The following is a 20297-nucleotide window of genomic DNA, read 5'->3' on the forward strand; positions in this document are numbered from 1 at the left end:
CTTTTTAATAAGTGCCATGGGATCCTTAATGACCACAATGAGTCAGGACCTTAAATTTAGTGTATCATCCAAAAGACAGCACCTTCAACAGCACGGCGCACCCATCACTGCACTGGGGCATTTGCCTCTGAATCATACTTGATGAAACATTTAGCACTCTAATATCGTATTATATGCATGTGTGATACAGCGACTCAGCCTATCATTTGGTAATGGTTTATCTTCACCTGAACGCGGTTACACATTTTCAAATGGGCGATGCATAACTGGCACTTTCAGCACTGTGAACAGCAACTCTCAGTCTTGAACTCTCTGCTGCCTTCCACAGTCAGGCGAATCAATCGCAAGTGCTTGTCGCACGATCGCTGACGTGGCTGTAACGTAATATCCGTCGACGTGGAGAAGCTGGGGAAGTGGACCCGAAACAGCGGCTACTTGAGCTAGCCTGCTAACTTACACTCTGTATGTTTTTTTGATAAAACTTTGGATACACTTGCCGGGAAGACCAAGTTGCAACAATGATAAAGAAATTTGATAAGAAAGATGAAGAGTCTGGTAAGATCGAACTTTTTATGCAAGAAACGAGTATTGTAGCTTACTATATAGACGCAGCCGGGATTTGAGGACGGGTCTAACCAGGAAGAGACGTTGCAGGCAGTGCAGGCCTTATACATCAGCTATCCACCTTCCTCCTACTAACTATTTAAAATAACCCTGTGGTGACACGTAGACTTTAATTGATTCATCTTAATTTCTGTATCTATGTAGTATAAATAAAATATCTTAACAAAATGTCTTAACAAGACTCTGGTCGCTTTCGCTAACGTTAACTAGCTGCACTAGTTGTTTAGATATCGCATTACGTAAAAATGTTAAATCAGACCTTGATACACAAGAATAATACGTTGCTAACTATCCAGAGTTTGCTGGCTAAGGATCTGTCAGTATATATGACTCATTACCATAAGAATGCTCTTAGTTATGCCCTTTGGTATACAGTAGATGGTCAGGTAAGTTAAACCCTGAGGTGACAGTTTTGAAATATGTCAGCTATGTCAACACAACATAACGGATATTTATGATATGGGATCAATGGTATTGATAAGGAGGTTTGTGAACAATTCTAAAGTTTGCCTTCTCGGAACTATGTCATATGGGTACGTGTCTAAAAATGCTCAATTATCTGAGTTGCTCGCTGGCTATCCGGTAAACTGGCTAATGCTACATTTTGGACCTGCTAAGCTAGGTACCACCAAGCTAGCTAGGTAGCCAACTTTCTTCGCCGAGTACTACTGTAATCAGGTTTAGGACTAGTAATGCATTGCGGCATAAGTTTACCATTGCTTTGATGGGTTGGCAAAACGTCGTTATGAGTAATGAACATTAACACGATTCCTGTTTGTTCAGGAAGCGGCTCGAACCCCTTCCAGCACTTGGAGAAGAGCGCGGTTCTGCAAGAGGTAAAGGCTAATAGTGTCGCCTGTTGACCCACTTCATGTGTTGTTTCGTTGTGAAAAGTACCCTGTGTTGGCCGCCAGTATGGTGCTGGTGGGAAATGAAGTCCAGATCTGAAGATATGAGAATGGGCTTTTTAGCCTATTGACACATCTTCAGATCTGGACTACATTTCCTCCCAGCGCTGTACTGGCAGTTAACACATGTCATAACCTTGTATACGCTATTCAGACGCACCACAGATTCACTCATATTCATCTGAATTGAATGGCTCACGCTGTTAATCCAAGATCACTTTATTCAACCTCTGGATCTCACCCTTTATTAAAACCCTATCTGAAAGGTAAATTAGATTTGAAGGCAAATTCCAGGTGAAGAATGATTCTGAGTGACTTTTGATTTTGGTAACCTCCCTTCGTTTGCACAATGATTTGCCCACAAAACTCAGCAGGAGACTGGACATTTCCTCAGAACATGGGCAGTTTAGTCTTTTGCCTTAACTGTCTGCCCACTCTCCTTGCAGGCTCGAATCTTCAACGAGACGCCAATCAATCCACGGAGATGCCTCCACATCCTCACCAAGATCATCTACCTGCTCAATCAGGTGGGAGGGGCTTTTTTTTGCATTAACACATGTAGAATTGTTTCATGATGGAATCATCCATTGGTTGCATTGTACTTTGTTCTTTGAGAAAATTTCTTTGAGCAAGTGAAATATTGTTTTCAATATTTATGCAATGTTTTTAATTTGTTACAGGGACCACTGAATATTCTATGAGTAACAAAATTAAGTAACCTTTATTCTGCCCTGCTATACCAGCACACTGATTTGTCATTGGTTCTTTGGGGAGGTGTTGATTCTGATTGGTTTATGTATTGTTCTCTCCTCACAGGGGGAACACTTTGGGACAACTGAGGCGACCGAGGCCTTCTTTGCCATGACCAGGCTCTTCCAGTCCAATGATGTAAGCATGCTTGTTCAGTTTACCACCAGATTTAACATGCAACACCCCCATGCACCGCTGTTTATTCTGCTCCCTATTGTCATAGTGGCACTTGGATTTAAAATGTGAAACTTTGCACAGAGGCTTTGACTACTCTCAGGTGTAGCATGATTTGAATGGTATCTAGTGGCATCTTGTCATGTTTACATGTTTATATCTGTATTGCACATTTGAGTGTGTACACTCGTGTACTCCACTGTGTTGCAATTTACACTACATTATATTACATGATTGTCATTTAGCAGACGTTCTTATCCAGAATGACTACATAGGTTACAGCTAGATATTTACTGAGGCAGTTGTGGGTTAAGTACTTTGCCCAGTGGGAGAACAACATTTGCTCCTTACCACTGAACCACACTGCTGAATTCTTTGCATTATGTATGTATTAATGGTAATGCCAGTTATCACAGTGCTGTGTGAGGGGCTGACACATGGTCTGATGTGGTCAGATGTGTTGGGTATGTGCCCTTGTTCCTGCCATTTCATTAAATGTGCTTCGTACTCTTTGTCAGTCACTCTTAAGAGGAGCGGTTGAATAGGGACTGGAGATTTGAAACGTAATATTTGTCTCAACAGCAAACACTGCGACGGATGTGCTACCTGACCATTAAAGAGATGGCCAACATCTCTGAGGATGTGATCATCGTGACCAGCAGGTGAGGCCAGTGATGACCACCGGCATATGTGTGTGGTCTAGCTGCTCCTGTGTCTAGATGTCTCTGTCTGTTTACACTAGTCTGCTGGACGTAGCCTAGATTTCCTTCGCTAATTCTTCATTCTTAAATACTCTAAGCTCCACAGCATTTAAAAGACAGCCTATTTTAAAATACATAATTTACTATGATTTTGGCAACATGCTGTTTTTTATTGCACAAAATGAATGAATATATGAAGTTTTGCGTCATCCCTTCCGACCAGTTAACACATAATTGAGAGTAGCTGGGTAGCCATAACAGGGCTGATTTTTTTCTACATTCAGGCCGCTTGTTGAAGGCAGTTGATATAGTTGTTAACAGGCCTTCATTATGTTGACATAAAGAAGATTAAAAGTAAAGTGAAACCCCAATGAGTTTGTTGTTCTCTGTAATCAGGTTGTTTGCTATGATGCTTTTTATAGGCCACTAATTGGCCTTGAATTGTCCTGGTTAATTAGTAAAACAGCTCTGGGTTTGATCTCATACAGATTGGAGAGTTTTAATTGTATGTACAGTAGTATCAACTGCAATTAATACATGGGAAAACTTGAAAAACGCATTTGGGAAAATGATGTGTGCATAAATAATTGAAACAAAACAAAAGAGAAAAGATAATATCATTGATTTGCAGAGGAATTTTATCTATTAGTTATTCCTTATTATCACTGAAAAACTGCTGTCACTAGAAAATCTACCAGCCAGGAAGGTTTGTCTGATCAAATTTGTAAACCCATGCTATCAGGACAATCATGGCTCATTTTCCCGCATTTTATGTTATAGTGAGTGCCCTTAGTTCAGTGTAAACCTGGCTCCTTTTCACATAGTGGCACAGTGAATGTGTTCCAGGCTGTGCTCTACATCCTGCTGTTTTGTGACCCTGCTTTTGTGCTGTCCATTTCAGTCTGACCAAGGACATGACGGGCAAAGAGGACGTGTACAGGGGCCCAGCCATCAGAGCACTGTGCAGGATCACAGACGTGAGCATTTATCCCCTCTGTGTCATCGCTGATGTTCTCATCTCTGTTTCCGTACCGCTCTGATGTTCTCATCTCTGTCTCCGTACCTCTCTGATGTTCTCATCTCTGTCTCCGTACCTCTCTGATGTTCTCATTTCTGTCTCCGTACCTCTCTGATGTGCTCATCTCTGTCTCCGTACCTCTCTGATGTCCTCATCTCTGTCTCTTTACCTCTCTGATGTGCTCATCTCTGTCTCTTTACCTCTCTGATGTGCTCATCTCAGTCTCCGTACCTCTCTGATGTTCTCATCTCTGTCTCCGTACCTCTCTGATGCGCTCATCTCTGTCTCCGTACCTCTCTGATGTTCTCATCTCTGTCTCCGTACCTCTCTAATGTGCGCTAAAGTACTGTCTTATGTGATTGTCTCAGTCTCGGTATTGTCCCCAGTCCCCATTCCTCTCATTCTCAGTACCTCTTCAGTGTGTTCACTTCAGTCTCAATATTGTGCCTTCACCGTGATGTAGGCTGTTACCGCAAATCATGAGGTTGTTAATAAGTGTAACATGTTTATGGTTTTAAAAGCAGTGTCCACATTGAACAGGAGCACCATACCATATGCCCTCTGACATAACAACAGCTAGTTTTCACTTCACTCTCTGCTGCTGTTTCATTCTCTCAAACAGTTCATTCATGCATTCTTGAGTTGGAATTTGTAGTGTGGATTTATCTGAGCCATACAGGGTGAATGTATGCTTATTGGTGGATAAAACAACAAAAAAAAACACAGGCATGATTCATATCTGAAACATTCATATTGATTTCATATTGATTTATGTCTGTATTGCACGTCACATTTGTAGACCACCATGCTCCAGGCCATTGAGCGCTACATGAAGCAGGCCATTGTGGACAAGGTGCCCAGCGTGTCGAGCTCCGCCCTGGTGTCCTCGCTGGTGAGTCCCCTCACCTCCAGCTTCACACCAGTCATAGTAATGTCAGAGTTGGATAACTTTTCTGGTAAAGATCGTTATCTGAGGTAACCTGGGTAAAATGTGTTTTGATCTGTGTTTGAAGCAGAAAGCATGCATTTGTAAAATCTCTCTGAAGTCAGAGTGCTGTATTGGTAAAGACCTCTGTCTGGGTGAACCCATGTCCTGGTTAAAGCATGTGATTGAATCTGTGTTTGAAGCTTGAAGTGTGCAGCTGTTCCTGTGTTGCGTAAAAAAGGCTAACTGTGTGTCTGTGTGTGTCTGTGTGTGTCTGTGTGTGTGTTCTGCTTCGGCAGCACATGGTGAAGATGAGCTACGACGTGGTGAAGCGCTGGGTGAACGAGGCACAGGAGGCCGCCTCCAGCGACAACATAATGGTGCAGGTGGGTGGGTCTGTCTGCTGTCAATCTCAAACAGAAGCACCGCCTTTACGCCGGGTCACCATAAAAGCCACACATTCCCTGGCATTTTCAGAGCGAAAATACATACACTCAGACGCAGCATCTTCTGTGCCATCTCTGTGTGAGATTAGGAATATTTTGTCTGTTGGTTACATTGTGTGAAATTAAGGATATTTTCCCTCTTGGTTGTATTGTGGGATTGGGAATATTTTCTGATTCTGTTGTGTTGGATTAGGAGTAAATTCAGTTTATTGTATTATAACACCTCATCTTCCTTGTAGTACCATGCCCTGGGTCTGCTCTACCACCTGAGGAAGAATGACCGTCTGGCCGTGTCCAAGATGCTGAACAAGTTCACCAAGTCCGGCCTCAAGTCCCCCTTTGCCTACTGTATGCTGATCCGCATTGCCAGCCGGCTGCTGGAGGAGTCCGAGGGCGGGTGGGTGTGTGTGTGTGTGTGTGCGCGTGCATATCTCTGGGTGTATCTGCTTCTGCACTCACGTGTATATATGTGTCTGTCTGTTGGTGTATGTGTTTCACCTGTTGTCAGTGTGTGTCAGAGCTGTTTGAGGTGGAATTAAACAGCCTTTACACAGCTGTTCATCCCAGCTTCCGAGGCTGCAGTGAGTGGGGTGGCGCTTTCAGGTCCTCAAATAGGACATGGCATGGCATTCAGTATCTCCGTCTCTGTGCCTCGCAGACACGACAGCCCCCTCTTCGACTTCATCGAGAGCTGCCTGAGGAACAAGCATGAGATGGTGGTGTACGAAGCGGCCTCTGCCATCGTCCACATGCCCAACTGCACCGCCCGAGAGCTCGCCCCTGCCGTCTCAGGTGAGTCCGCTTTACCTGTCTGGATCACTTCAGAGCCCCACCTGTAGTCTCGGGTACAGTAATCCTGTACCCTCCAGTCCTCTTTGACTGCTTACCCCTGCCATCAGACCATCAGTTTGAACATTTGGGGGTTTATCAGTTTAAATACGTCAGATTTGTGTGTGTGCATGTTTGTACACCCTGTGTTACAGTGCAGTCCTGGCTATGTGTGTGTGTATTGTGAGAAACTCTCACCCACTGTGTGTGTTTCTGTCCTCAGTCCTCCAGCTCTTCTGCAGCTCACCCAAAGCAGCCCTGCGCTACGCTGCTGTCAGGACCCTCAACAAGGTGTGTCACATGACCCAGAGCTGCCACAGAGCAGTGCATTCTGGGAACTGGCTTCATGTGTCGTTTGCCTGAACGTGAAGTCAGAGAGCTAAATTTAAGGGACAACCTAAAAATGCTTTCCATCGAACTGTGGTCTGCTTTTCGTTTAAATGCTTATGTAAGCATCTTTTTTTATGTGGAGCAAGGTTTGTGGTTTTGTGAGTGAAGACAATGTAATTGATTTAAACTTTCACAGGTAACAGATGTTAGTTATTAAGATAGGGGAAAAACCATGCACGGCTTCAAAAAAATTTACTGAAGTAGGATCAAGGATGTTGTCAGGATCTCATATTTGGCAACGTCTAAACATGTGGAACGTGGAAATTTTTAACTTTTCTTTTACAATTTTTTCTATTTGTGTCATACCATATGTCTCCACTAGGTGGCAATGAAGCACCCCTCGGCTGTGACGGCCTGTAACCTGGACCTGGAGAACCTGATCACGGACTCGAACCGCAGCATCGCCACGCTGGCCATCACCACGCTGCTGAAGACGGGCAGCGAGAGCAGCGTGGACCGCCTCATGAAGCAGATCTCCTCCTTCGTGTCCGAGATCTCCGACGAGTTCAAGGTGACGAGGCTTAATTCAATTTTAGCAGAGCCTTATCATCGGAAATGTGTGACTACTGTTGTACCCTTGGGCAAGGTTCTTAACGCACAGTTGCCTCAGTAAATATCCAGCTGTATAAATGGATAACATTGTAAAAAAATGTAACTGATGTAAGTCACTCTGGATAAGAGCATCTGCTAAATGTCAATAATATAATGTAATGTAATGTAGCATCATGCTTGTGTCTGTTATGCCCATGCAGTGGGATAGATTCCCGAGTTTGTCTTGGGGTTTATTTATTCTCTCTGATGTTTAACTTGGGGAAGGGTTGCGTCACATTTGGCCCCGTAGGCTCGTAATGTTGCTCTTAATAGGTTAAAAAACTTGGGTGTACTTGAGCTGATTGGTTTACGATGTGTATGCGAGTTGTGTGATTGGCTGTCTCTCTTGCAGGTGGTAGTGGTGCAGGCCATCAGTGCCCTCTGTCAGAAGTATCCCAGGAAGCACAGTGTGATGATGAACTTCCTGTCAAACATGCTCCGAGATGATGTGAGTGTCTGAAGGGGTGTGCGTAGATTTAGACTCGGGTTTGAGAGCAGGCGGGCTGTTGTGGCCTCTGTCAGTAAAGAGAATAACTGTGTGTGTGTTTGTGTGTTTGTGTGTTTGTGTGTATGTGTGTGCGTGTGTGTGCGCACGTTTGTATTTCTCGGCTTTGACAGGGCGGGTTTGAGTACAAGCGGGCCATCGTGGACTGCATCATCAGCATCATCGAGGAGAACCCGGACAGCAAGGAGACGGGGCTGGCGCACCTGTGCGAGTTCATCGAGGACTGTGAGCACACGGTGCTGGCCACCAAGATCCTGCACCTGCTGGGCAAGGAGGGCCCGCGCACCCCGACGCCCTCCAAGTACATCCGCTTCATCTTCAACCGCGTGGTGCTGGAGAGCGAGGCCGTGCGGGCAGGTGAGCCTGTCAGTCAACGCTAACTTCTCCCCTCCAGGCTGTTACTGTTACTCCACCCCTTTGGTCCTCTCACAGCCACACCCCCTTCCCGTATCACAGCCACACCCCCTGCCTGTATCACAGCCACACCCCTGCCCGTATCACAGCCACACCCCCTGCTCATATGACAGGCCCGCCCCCTGCCTGTAACACAGCCACACCCCCTGCCCGTAACACAGCCACACCCCCTGCCCGTAACACAGCCACACCCCCTGCCCGTAACACAGCCACACCCCCTGCCCGTAACACAGCCACACCCCCTGCTTATATGACAGGCCCGCCCCCTGCCCGTATCACAGCAACACCCCCTGCTCATATGACAGGCCCGCCCTCTCTTTATGTCCTCCCCTGTGCTCCTGTTTCCTGTTTAACCATTGGTACTGGAGAGTGAAGAACCTGATGCCAGCCAGTTTTGTGCATTAGCTTGGCAGCGTGAGCGCTGGTGCATTTTACCACTTCTTCAGTCCTTTCATATGGGTTCATATTCATACACTACCAGCGGTGAAGCAGGACCATCACTCCACAGTAACCGCGTTTGTATTAACTTGCATTGCAAACTGCACCCTCTCGTTTCTCTGTTAACATTATTACATGATGGCATTTTTATGCCAGCTTCTCTTTCCGTACTATGGTCGGATTATTCCACGTGATGTTATTTTAAGCATATCACTCCACACCCCCTGGAAGGGGAAGAATAGGACGGCACGAGCCGTTTTGGGCAGCGCACAGGTGTGGGTGGTACAGCGATCAGCGTGGCATTTTACTGTAGGCCGGGCCCTAAGCGCATTACTCTCATTAACGCGGCCGCTGAGCCCGTAAGCTCCTTGCATAAGCATTTTTGTGGAGTGACGGCAGCCGAGCCAAAGCCCCTTTAAAAAAAAAAAAAAAAAAAAAAAGTCGTCTATTTGTTTTTGGCCCGTCCCGCTCCGGGAATCGGACGGCCGCTCACACGTGCGTTCTGGGACGGGGTGATTTCACCTCCGCGGGGGTTGCGTGATGTGAGACATGTGAGTGGCATTTTTAACACGGTCACCCCCCCCCCCCCCCCCTCCCCGTCCGCAGCTGCAGTCAGCGCCCTGGCCAAATTCGGGGCCCAGAACGACGACCTCCTCCCCAGTGTGCTGGTGCTGATGCAGAGGTACGTTGTCACATGACCATACCGGGGGGGTGTCTTATCGTGCTCATGAACCCTTCAATCACAGATACTCCATACTGACAAGATATGCAGCTCCTCAGGTTTCACATTGGAAAGTTACGTTGCTCCCACTGTTGAAATTCTTAGGGTTGTTACTTGCTGGCCTGTTATGACTACTACTAAAGGGGTGTACTTTAAAACAGAATTTGTGGCTTCCAACACAGACAATGCCAAAACCTCCAGGGACTCACCTGATCCTCTTAGACAGTGAAGATAGGATGATGGAAGTAAAGCAGGAGCTGAATCTGGTGGACAAAAAAAAAACATGGAGAATATCTGTGCTTCAAGTTGTGAAGTCAGGTTTCTTATTGGGAAAAAATCCCTGGCCCTCCCTATCCTGATTTACTCTTAAACTAGTGGCTAATAGTCCTTATAATTCAGTTACTGATGAAGGTGTGTCTAATGCCTCGTTATGGGTTTTGCAGGTGCATGATGGACAGTGATGATGAGGTTCGGGACAGAGCCACATTCTACATGAATGTCCTGCAGCAGAAGCAGAAAGCCCTGAACGCCGCCTACATCTTCAACGGTAAAACCATTCAGTCTATGTGAATATATGACTGTGAGGCAGCTGTGTGGTTTGTCAAGTTCTTGGCGGGTTGCAGTTGCAGTCATGGTACCGAAGAGGATTGGCTGTTGCGGTCCTCACAGGATGATGTTTGCAGACCTTGGTGGATTTTCATTCGTGTTTCTTTACGTGAATTGACGGTTGCGGTCATGTTCCCGCAGGTCTGACCGTGTCCATTCCCGGTCTGGAGAAATCTCTCCACCAGTACACCCTGGAACCCTCAGAGAAGCCCTTCGACATGAAGACCGTTCCCCTGGCAACCACGCCCATCACAGAGCAGAAGACAGGTGACGTTTCTTTCTTACACAGTTCATTTTGGATGGAGGTGAAGGGCAGCCCGTTGGAAGACCACTGCTGATGGGTCCCAGAGGAATTTCCCTTTAGACCTTTAGGATATGAAATGGCTATAACTCATTACAGATTGTCTGTCTTTGTCTTTGTGTCTCTGTCTGCATCTGTCTCTGTCTGTGTCTGCATCTGTCTCTGTCAGTCTGCGTCTGTCTCTGTCTCTGTCTGCATCTGTCTCTGTGTCTGCATCTGTCTCTGTCTGTGTCTGCATCTGTCTCTGTGTCTGCATCTGTCTCTGTGTCTGCGTCTGTCTCTGTCTGTGTCTGTCTCTGTCTCTGTCTGCATCTGTCTCTGCGTCTGCATCTGTCTCTGTCTGCGTCTGCGTCTGTCTGTGTCTGTCTCTGTCTCTGTCTCTGTCTGCATCTGTCTCTGTGTCTGCATCTGCATCTGTCTCTGTCAGTCTGCGTCTGTCTCTGTCTGCATCTGTCTCTGTCTGTGTCTGTCTGTCAGTCTGCGTCTGTCTCTGTCTGCATCTGTCTCTGTCTGTGTCTGTCTCTGTCTGTGTCTGCATCTGTCTCTGTCTGCGTCTGTCTCTGTCTGCATCTGTCTCTGTCAGTCTGCGTCTGTCTCTGTCTCTGTCTGCATCTGTCTCTGTGTCTGCATCTGTCTCTGTCTGTGTCTGCATCTGTCTCTGTGTCTGCATCTGTCTCTGTGTCTGCGTCTGTCTCTGTCTGTGTCTGTCTCTGTCTCTGTCTGCATCTGTCTCTGCGTCTGCATCTGTCTCTGTCTGCGTCTGTCTCTGTCTGTGTCTGTCTCTGTCTCTGTCTCTGTCTGCATCTGTCTCTGTGTCTGCATCTGCATCTGTCTCTGTCAGTCTGCGTCTGTCTCTGTCTGCATCTGTCTCTGTCTGTGTCTGTCTGTCAGTCTGCGTCTGTCTCTGTCTGCGTCTGTCTCTGTCTGCGTCTGTCTCTGTCTGTGTCTGTCTCTGTCTGTGTCTGCATCTGTCTCTGTCTGCGTCTGTCTCTGTCTGTGTCTGCATCTGTCTCTGTCTGCATCTGTCTCTGTCTGCATCTGTCTCTGTCTGTGTCTGCATCTGTCTCTCTCTCTGTCTGCATCTGTCTCTGTCTGTGTCTGTCTCTGTCTGTGTCTGTGTCTGTCTCTGTCTGTGTCTGTGTCTGCATCTGTCTCTGTCTGTGTCTGTCTCTGTCTGTGTCTGCATCTGTCTCTCTCTGTCTGCATCTGTCTCTGTCTGTGTCTGTCTCTGTCTGTGTCTGTCTCTCTCTCTGTCTGCATCTGTCTCTGTCTGCGTCTGTCTGTGTCTGTGTCTGTCTCTGTCTGTGTCTGTCTCTGTCTGTGTCTGCATCTGTCTCTGTCTGTGTCTGTCTCTGTCTCTGTCTGTGTCTGCATCTGTCTCTCTCTCTGTCTGCATCTGTCTCTGTCTGTGTCTGTCTCTGTCTGTGTCTGTCTCTCTCTCTGTCTGCATCTGTCTCTGTCAGTGTGCGTCTGTCTCTGTCTGTGTCTACGTGTGTGAGATGTCAGCAGCACGCCGTCTCCGAGCACCTCTCCTCAGCCACTGGAGCGTAATATCCACCCAGCGTGTGGTTGTCCCCCCCTCCTTTATCTCGGAGCCTCCTGACCGAACCGAAGTTGGCTGCCGTGTTTTTTGTCTGCGCTCCCGTTAATCGGGCTTGAGCCGTCAGCGAAGCCTCTTCATAGCGCAACTTAAGTCCGGCCTTGTTGCCACACACGCACGGATAAGCCTCTTAGCTCGTGTTGTTGTTGCTTTTTCCGCGTTTTCCTCTCCTCAAAGAGCCTGCGGGAGAATACAGTCATTGAAAATGTCACTGTGCGTCACGCCTGAACACTTCATGTTACCCTCCCGGTTGGATCAGGGGCAATTTTTCCCGCCTGTGCTACAGAGATATTTAGTTTAATGTTCCCCCGTGTCCCGGGTCCCCAGATAGCGGTCCATTGTGCCTTTAATTGCTTTTTCTAACAAAATGCAAAATTGCGAGCATGTTGACATCTTGAAACGGGAAAAAGACAGGCACTCTGTGCACAAAGGATGCTGGGAAAGATGAAAGGGCAAGTTCACAAGGTAGCAGGCTACATTATGCTGTGGATATCTTGCTAGCCAGCTCTTTGCGTAGGAAATGGAGACTTTCTAAGGAGAGGTTAGGCTTAAAGTTAATGTGCATGTTTTGGTTGCATTTATCTCCAAACAATGCTCCTGAGTGCATACTTTTAACGAGCTGATTTTCTCAGACGAGGCAAGGTTTAGCTTGTCTCTTTCTTGCCTGATTGGCATGATGGAGAGGTAAATTAACGTGCTTTCCCAAAATAGAAGTTTTGCTAGAAAACTTAGACGGGGCTTTACTTCTGAATCTGCTTACTGGGCTGTATCAAATGAGGTGCAGCAATCGGGTGTGATGGAAATTAAGCCTGCAGTGTTGCTTTTAATTCGCTGAAATACTGGAAAGGGGTTCAAACCTCCATGATGCAGCTGCTGTGTGGCGCCTGCCTCGCTAGGTGAAACTCAAGGTCTGCTTGATAAAGGGAAAAAGTGATAAAAACAGTATTTTGCACTTTAGCATGTTTTTAACTTCAAAAATGTATCCCAACTATACTTCTCCATAAGGGTAAGCAGGTTTTTGAGAATTAAACCCAGGTAAAGAGTTTGATTGGGTTAGCCACGTGGGTGGGCTGACTGGCTAACGCTTCTCCAAATGGTATGATCCGCCAAATGGTACAATCCACCAAATAGTATGATCCACCAAATGCTTTTTGGTTTATTTTTTGCACAATGCGACCTGAGGTACCGCTTTTACTCGGTTGAGAATGCCCCGCACGATGAAAGGCGTTAAAAATAATGGGATTGTTAATATCCTTGGACCTGCTCCAGGCTTCCTGCTTTGGTCTCCGCCCGTGCTGCTTGCGGTTGCATATTGCCCACAGGGACGGGGGTCTTACAAAGAGTGCATTCGAGGACAAAAGCATGTGACTACCAGAAACGGCCAAATGTGTCCGATTACTGCAGATCACCCCCCCCCACCCAACCCCAGAGAATCACACAAGGTGTCAGTTTTTAGGATTTCGAGGAAACTGTAGGAAAGCTGTCAGTATGACTCATGAATTCTGTACTGCATTATTCAGAATTAGACACATTGTGGGCTAACAATTTCTAAATGGATTCTGTCATTTTCTAATACTTTTTTGTACAGAATTTGCTTTAGGCAACCTCTGTGGTTTATATTTGTGTATGATGGCATATGTCCCTTTGACAAAAATCACATTGTTTAGGTCATTCTTAGGCTGAAGTCTTGTGTCTTCACTGAAAAGAAGTGGATTATGGATAGCAGAGGTACACTGAGTTAATTGAGAAATATTCTTTTGCTTGCACAAAACATATCTGATATTTTCATATTAAATATAAGCTTACATCTCAACACTATTGTACAACGTGATTTGTAGCATGATTCCCTGTGATCACCCACAGTTCTGAAATTGGCAGTGGCCTCTTAAAAAATATTCATTGAAAACATCCACACGAATATTCATAACATCCTCATTGGACATAAAGAATGTAAAAGAAACAAATCTGAAGCCTTTGGAAAACAGCTGTGTGGAGGACTACCCACAGGGGGAAAGAGTAGAGAAATGGACTGCTCTGTACTGCAGTTGATTACAGCCTGTAGCACTAACAGTGAAGAATCAAGGTCCAGGTGTCAGCTACATGTCAGTAACCTGATCTAAAAGACATTATTGGGGAGCATGGCATGGCCAACCAAGGGAGATAGGGGCAACTGTGTAGGTGAGGCCAATCAAAATGCTCTCTTGGTAATGAATATTCATGTGTGAAACATCACCTTGATGGACGTGCCACTGAATATTCATGAGTACTGGACCGCACTGGGTGTTTGAGCGCCCAGAACCCGAAATCTGAACCTTCCCCTCTTAGTCAGTCCTCACTTCTCCCGGTCGCTGTCCGACCCATTGACCTGAAGGCGGTGAGCGCTGGCAGGTTGCGGGTCCAAAGCCAGGGTTTTCTCTAATCTGCCTTCGCTTGTTCACCCTCACCCCGCTAAAGTGCTTTACCAGGAAATATTTACTGTGGCTCAAGATTCAAGGCTGCCATAACGCTGGTCTTTCTGCTTCCTTTCAGAAATCGCCCCGGCCGCCACCAGCAAACTCCCAGAGAAGCTGGCACCGTCGCGGCAGGACATTTACCAGGGTATGCTCTATGACGCTGCTTTTTTGCACGTTTCAGTTCCTGCCCAATTTCCTTTTACGTCACTGCATTTGCTTAGTCTCATCAGTCTTATCAAGTACTTAAGTCTTATCGAGTGCTTACATAGCTTACGTAGCGAATTAGATGGCTGTCAGGTTTTAGGTTTTCCATGTATACAGCTGTAATTGATATAATGCAGTTTAAGCACCTTGCCCTAACGGTATCGCTAACAATGTTCACTTATACGACTGAGCACTCATTGAGGCAGTTCAGGTTAAGCAGCTTGCTAAAGGATGCGACAGCAATGCCGAAATGCAGAGCTGAAGCAGAACACTTTGGGTTACAAGCCCTGCTCCTTACTACTATGTTCCACCGTCAAAAAGTCATACTGAACTGGTTCTGGCATTGCGTGTTTCCAAAAGAGATGGTAGCCACTTTGAATTTAATGAATGTGAAACCCTCAGACGTGGTCACCTCGCCGTTCTCTCTCCTCGCCCGGCTCCTCAGAGCAACTGGCCGCTATCCCAGAGTTCCAGGGCCTGGGGCCGCTCTTCAAGTCGTCGGAGCCGGTGCAGCTGACGGAGGCGGAGACGGAGTACGTGGTGCGCTGCGTCAAGCACACCTTCGCCGGCCACATGGTGTTCCAGTTCGACTGCACCAACACGCTCAACGACCAGCTGCTGCAGAAGGTGGTGGTGCAGATGGAGCCGTCCGAGGCCTACGAGGTGGTGCACTGCGTGCCCGCCGCCAGCCTGCCCTACAGCCAGCCCGGGTCCTGCTACACCCTCGTCCGCCTGCCCGAGGACGACCCCACCGCTGGTACGCCCCGGTCCTCAGCATCTGTACACACGTCTGCGTGTCTGTGTGTCTGCGTGTCCCATTTACACTTGTTATAAAATCCACTGCTCTGGTTGCACTCCATGTGGATGGATGTGTCTTGGGGTTTGGTTTATATTAAGAAACCACCCAACACTAAAATCGACTATTCCAGTTGCACTACATGTGTGGGGTATGTATTTGTTTGGTTTATTTAAACTGCCCAACACTAAAGTCCACTGTTCCAGTAGCACTTGTATGTGTGGCAGTATAAATTGTTTGGTTTGTATTAGAAAACCTCCCAACACTGTAAAATCCACTGTTTGGGTAGGTCTTGTATGTGTAGCAGCATGAATTTAGTTTATAATAAGAAATCACCAAACACTAAAATCCTCTGTTCCAGTAGCACTTGCATACAGGCCTTCATTACTGCTATCTGTATGAATTATAGCTGGGCTTGGTGGCCAGTCTTTGTCTTCCTTGTCAATGAGGGAGGAAAGTATTGCCTATATTTCTGTGGCTTCCTGTGAAAATGACACCGCCTTTGTGTTGTTTAGTCTCCTGCACATTCAGCTGTACGATGAAGTACCTGGTCCGGGACTGCGACCCCAACACAGGAGAGCCGGACGATGATGGTTACGATGACGAATATGTGGTACGTGATTGCCGGGTCCTTTTCTCGCGCTCATTCACTGCGACCAGGTCAATGTGACTGACTGATGTGGGCAGAAATTTACAGTCATGTGTCGTTGTTCTACATTGTATTTGAAATCACTTGCATCTGGTCATATTTGCTTTCATTTCATGTGTTGCTCACGTGTCAGTGCTGTGTGTCCTATAAGTAAGGTCTTATTGCACAGGTCTTTGATTACCTGTGCTCATAGTCTGTGAACTGGTGAGAGTGCTGGATTTTAGTCCGGAGGCTTGTGGGTTGGTTCCCTGTATTGTGTGTAGCTGTGAAGTTCTTTACCAGAGTCTGTCCTGTTGAAATGCAGCAACGGTGCTTAAAACATGTAGGCTGCAATGTAAAACTGCAGCCAAGGCAAGTCATCCAATGTCAGGATGTCTGCTAAGCCAGTAAACCGTATGGCAATATGTTGTAATGCCTCATGTGTTGACATCATATATTGTCCTACAATAAATGACCACATTCTCTTTTACTCTCTGTCCCTGCACTCTGTACGTCTGTGCTCTCTGGCGCCCCCTGGCAGCTGGAGGACTTGGAGGTGACAGTCGCAGACCACATCCAGAAGGTCCTCAAACCCAACTTCAGCGCCGCCTGGGAGGAAGTGGGTGACGACTTTGAGAAAGAGGAGACCTTCGCCCTGGCTTCAGTCCGAACTCTAGACGGTAACCTCTCCTACTGACTTCCTCATTGATTGAAGAAGGTATAATTTATAGAAAACATGGGTTATCTAGGTTATAGTCCCTTGTGAGATGTATTCATCAAATTATTCAGTCAGTACAACTGTGCTTTTAATGAGGACGTGCATCGCTCCTCATTGGAGCAAAGGGACAAAGAAGCTTTCAGGCCCATTCACAAGATGGCGCTGTTGCTATCTTGGCACAACATTCCGCTTGGTTCCTTTCCAGTTAAAGCAGCCAGAGACCACAGACACATCCTCTGCTCAAATCTTGGACGGGCAGGTTTAAAATAAGCTGGGGCCTGGAGGCAGAAGCCTCTTCAAACAGTAACAACGAGCATTTCCCAGACCTCTCTCTGAGGGCCAGCGGAAAGTTTTTTTGCTGTGCCTGCAGTGTTATTTGGGCAAGATGGGAGATCAGCGCGAGATCATCATTTCTAATGTGCTGGCCACCTTCACAGTGCCACTGGGGAAACACTCAAACAGGAAAAAGATGAATGTGTCACTGTGAGGGGTAAAGCACGCACACAATGTCATAGCAGCAGAAGCTCTGTGGCAGACTCCTACTCTAATGCAGGATACAGTAAAAAACTGACTGCAGGAAAGCTGACGTGGGCATCTCAGCAACAATGACGGCAGTTGTTTCACCATTTAGCCCTCCATGTTCCATTGCTCCACTCCTACTGAACGACAGAGGAAACGTCAGCTTATTTATACGGCACAAAAATACATCAGTGTCACCGGTCCTGACACATGTGTGTAGTCAGCTGTTGAGATCGCCACAGACTTGATCTGTTTCAGTGAGAACCTTATTATATCAACGGAGATGTGGGTGGGTGTATCGCAATTAAATTGAGTAAGTTGTGTGTCTGCCTCTTGTCATGAATGTTTAGGATGACACATTTTGCAGATTCTCCAGGACTGAAACTAAAATTTGTGCAGGCTATTTTACTATTTTACCATTTTGAGCAATAAATTTTAAAAAAAAAAAAAAAAAAAAAAAAAAAAAGATCATGTATTTTCTGATTTCCAGTTCTGCCATTTGCAGATTTCCTAATGAGGGGGCATGTTTCTTTTTAAATGTGGCATATATTTCATGTCAGTCTTCAGGCAATATCGGGAATGTGAAGAGAGCTTTCCCCTAATATCCTGTAGCTTCTAACTGCATTACGATTGTGAAATGGGCTGTTTGGTTAAATGGACCATGGCTTCTATTTGGCAGGACTCGGAGATGGCAATTATTCTACTCTGTGGCATTGGAAAACAAAGTTCCTTCCTGCCCATTACCCATCTTGTGGTTCTTAACATTCATTTTCATTCTGAGCTGGTGTATATTTTTACATCTGGGTGTAGGAGTGCGAAGTATATGTGGTAGTTTTGCTTGTTTTGGTCTGGCTCTGACTCTGGGCTGAGTGTCCAGGCTCTGACTCTGGGCTGAGTGTCCAGGCTCTGACTCTGGGCTGAGTGTCCAGGCTCTGACTCTGGGCTGAGTGTCCAGGCTCTGACTCTGGGCTGAGTGTCCTGGCTCTGACTCTGGGCTGAGTGTCCAGGCTCTGACTCTGAGCTGTGTCTCCCGACCCCCACAGAGGCCGTTAACAACATCATCAGCTTCCTGGGCATGCAGCCGTGTGAGCGCTCGGACAAGGTCCCCGAAAACAAGAACTCCCACGTCCTGTTCCTCGCAGGTGAGTCCCGCCCGAAGTTCACCCCATCACTGTCCCATGTACCGCCCCTCTGTCAGTTTAAAAGGGTCCAGATCTGGATTAAAAGATTCTGAAATCTGACATTGTGATTTACCTCAATGAATCCGACTTACTTAGCAGTGAAGTACAGAGTGATCAGTGATGATCATGATGACATTTCACTAAACTACATTGTCATCCAGCTCTTGCTTGGAATTGATCACTATACTTTGGTTCATTAAATCCCTCTTTACTCATCTCTGCCGCCATACTGAAAAATGTAATCGAGCTGGTGGCTGTATCACTAGTATTCCTGTGTAGTTTGACAGTATGAAGCTTGTCTGAAATAGGTTTAAACGTGCTTGCTGGACTGAATCAAAGTTTCATTACGAGGTCATGTGTTAGCTGTGTGAATGCATGTATGGTTATTCCACGTCCACGTGAGGAAAAGCTATTGTCGCTGCACAGAACTGAACACTGTCTGTCTGCAGCTATGATCTCCCCTTGCAAAGCAAGCAGCACACCCAAAGGAAAGATTACTCCGCTGGCACATACACTAAGTGCAGCTTATTGAGCTATTAACATTCTTGGGTGGTGAGCAAACCTTCATTCTTTACAATGCAGCTCAACGAAAATGGGAATTATCCAAAATATTTCCTTCTGTTTTTAGCTAGTATTTTTCCACAGAAGCACAAATGCGAAATCCTCTTCTTCTGTGTCATTTACTCCTTAAAAGGTGACATTGTGTACACTGAAACCACTGTTGCTTTGCGTGTGGAAGTACGATGCCCGGTGTCCGCATACGTGCAGCAGTAGTCAGTGTTAGACTATTTCTTAGCAGAAGCAGATGGATTTATGATTTTACATGCAAACTGTTGGACAGACAGATGTATAGAACAATGCATGCCAATTTGGCGGGAACAGTGAACATCTACTGAAAGACTGGCTCACATTATGTGCACTGAAGGGTGAGGATGGTCTTTCCAACTTTGTATTTATACCTTTAAAGTAATGTAAACTCTGCAAAAATCACAGCCACGCTGAGTCGTATCTGAAGCCAGGCTAGTGCTAACTTGGCATAGTACAGTCTAACTGATTACAGTAGTGTCATTCCTGTGTAACTGATGACCAAATCAGTGACCTTCACTGCACTTTGGTTGAGAATCTAAAGTTGCTAATGCAGTAGATTCCAAGGGACACAGCTGGACTTGGTGCTTTGCAAAGGTCTGATTGGACTGACGCGTCTTTCTCTCTCTCTCTCTCTCCCTCCCCCCATGCAGGTGTGTTCCGGGGGGGTCACGACCTGCTGGTGCGCTCTCGCCTCGCGCTGGCCGACGGCGTCACCATGCAGGTGACGGTGCGCAGCAAAGAGGAGACGGCCGTGGACGTGATCCTCGCCTCCGTGGGCTAAAACCGCCACGTTCCCGCTAAAAAGGGGGCCAAGCGCCAACCGACCCTTTACCCGTCAGGCGAAAAACATCTTCAGTGGACATTTGAATCATTTATGCTTATTCAAAATTAAGTATCTTAATTTCATCCCTGCCCCCTCCCCTCACTTTTGTAATATCACGGAGATGTATGCGTGCCTTCAGTCTGGTGAACTGTGTCAGCTAAAATGGGCAGCAGTGTTACTGCTAAAGTCAGCATCTTTACTGAAAATGGGTCCAGCGCAGTGATCGATGTATGCCCTCATCTCTGTGGGAAGGGACCGCTTCAGCGAGGACAGCTGTCACTACAGTGTCTCTCAGACATGAGCTGCCTGCCGTTTTTTTGGGGATGCGACACGCACAATTATCCTGCTTCAGTTAAGCTTAATGGTTGTCGCTTTTCCTGACCTTTTTACACCAGTTTCCACTTCTTAAATGTCTCTCCATTTGTATTCTCTCAATAAAAAGCCAAA

General features: G+C 46.5%; 1 protein-coding gene across 1 annotated transcript; it reads left to right on the forward strand.

Moving 5' to 3' along the window:
* The first annotated feature begins 403 nt into the window (after positions 1–403).
* Positions 404–20297, forward strand: copg2 (COPI coat complex subunit gamma 2). The gene is made up of 23 exons (XM_036517738.1): positions 404–555; positions 1408–1460; positions 1979–2059; positions 2349–2420; positions 3039–3118; positions 4059–4134; positions 4975–5067; positions 5400–5486; positions 5786–5943; positions 6205–6338; positions 6598–6665; positions 7087–7275; positions 7708–7803; positions 7974–8217; positions 9319–9394; positions 9877–9980; positions 10181–10306; positions 14470–14538; positions 15043–15354; positions 15909–16006; positions 16563–16701; positions 18302–18400; positions 19678–20297. The coding sequence occupies exons 1-23, from the start codon at positions 519–521 to the stop codon at positions 19806–19808; spliced, it is 2622 nt and encodes an 873-aa protein (XP_036373631.1). The 5' UTR covers positions 404–518; the 3' UTR covers positions 19809–20297.

This window comes from Megalops cyprinoides, chromosome 23 (genome assembly GCF_013368585.1).
Source record: "Megalops cyprinoides isolate fMegCyp1 chromosome 23, fMegCyp1.pri, whole genome shotgun sequence".
NCBI lineage: Eukaryota > Metazoa > Chordata > Actinopteri > Elopiformes > Megalopidae > Megalops > Megalops cyprinoides.

What these genes read in the sequence shown, in the direction of transcription:
- copg2 (XM_036517738.1), top strand. Translation starts at nt 519, where the DNA reads ATGATAAAGAAATTTGATAAGAAAGATGAAGAGTCTG. An exon ending in GCTCGCCCCTGCCGTCTCAG is followed by an intron (nt 6,339 to 6,597) that starts GTGAGTCCGCTT and finishes TTCTGTCCTCAG; the next exon opens with TCCTCCAGCTCTTCTGCAGC. An exon ending in GTGCTGGTGCTGATGCAGAG is followed by an intron (nt 9,395 to 9,876) that starts GTACGTTGTCAC and finishes TGGGTTTTGCAG; the next exon opens with GTGCATGATGGACAGTGATG.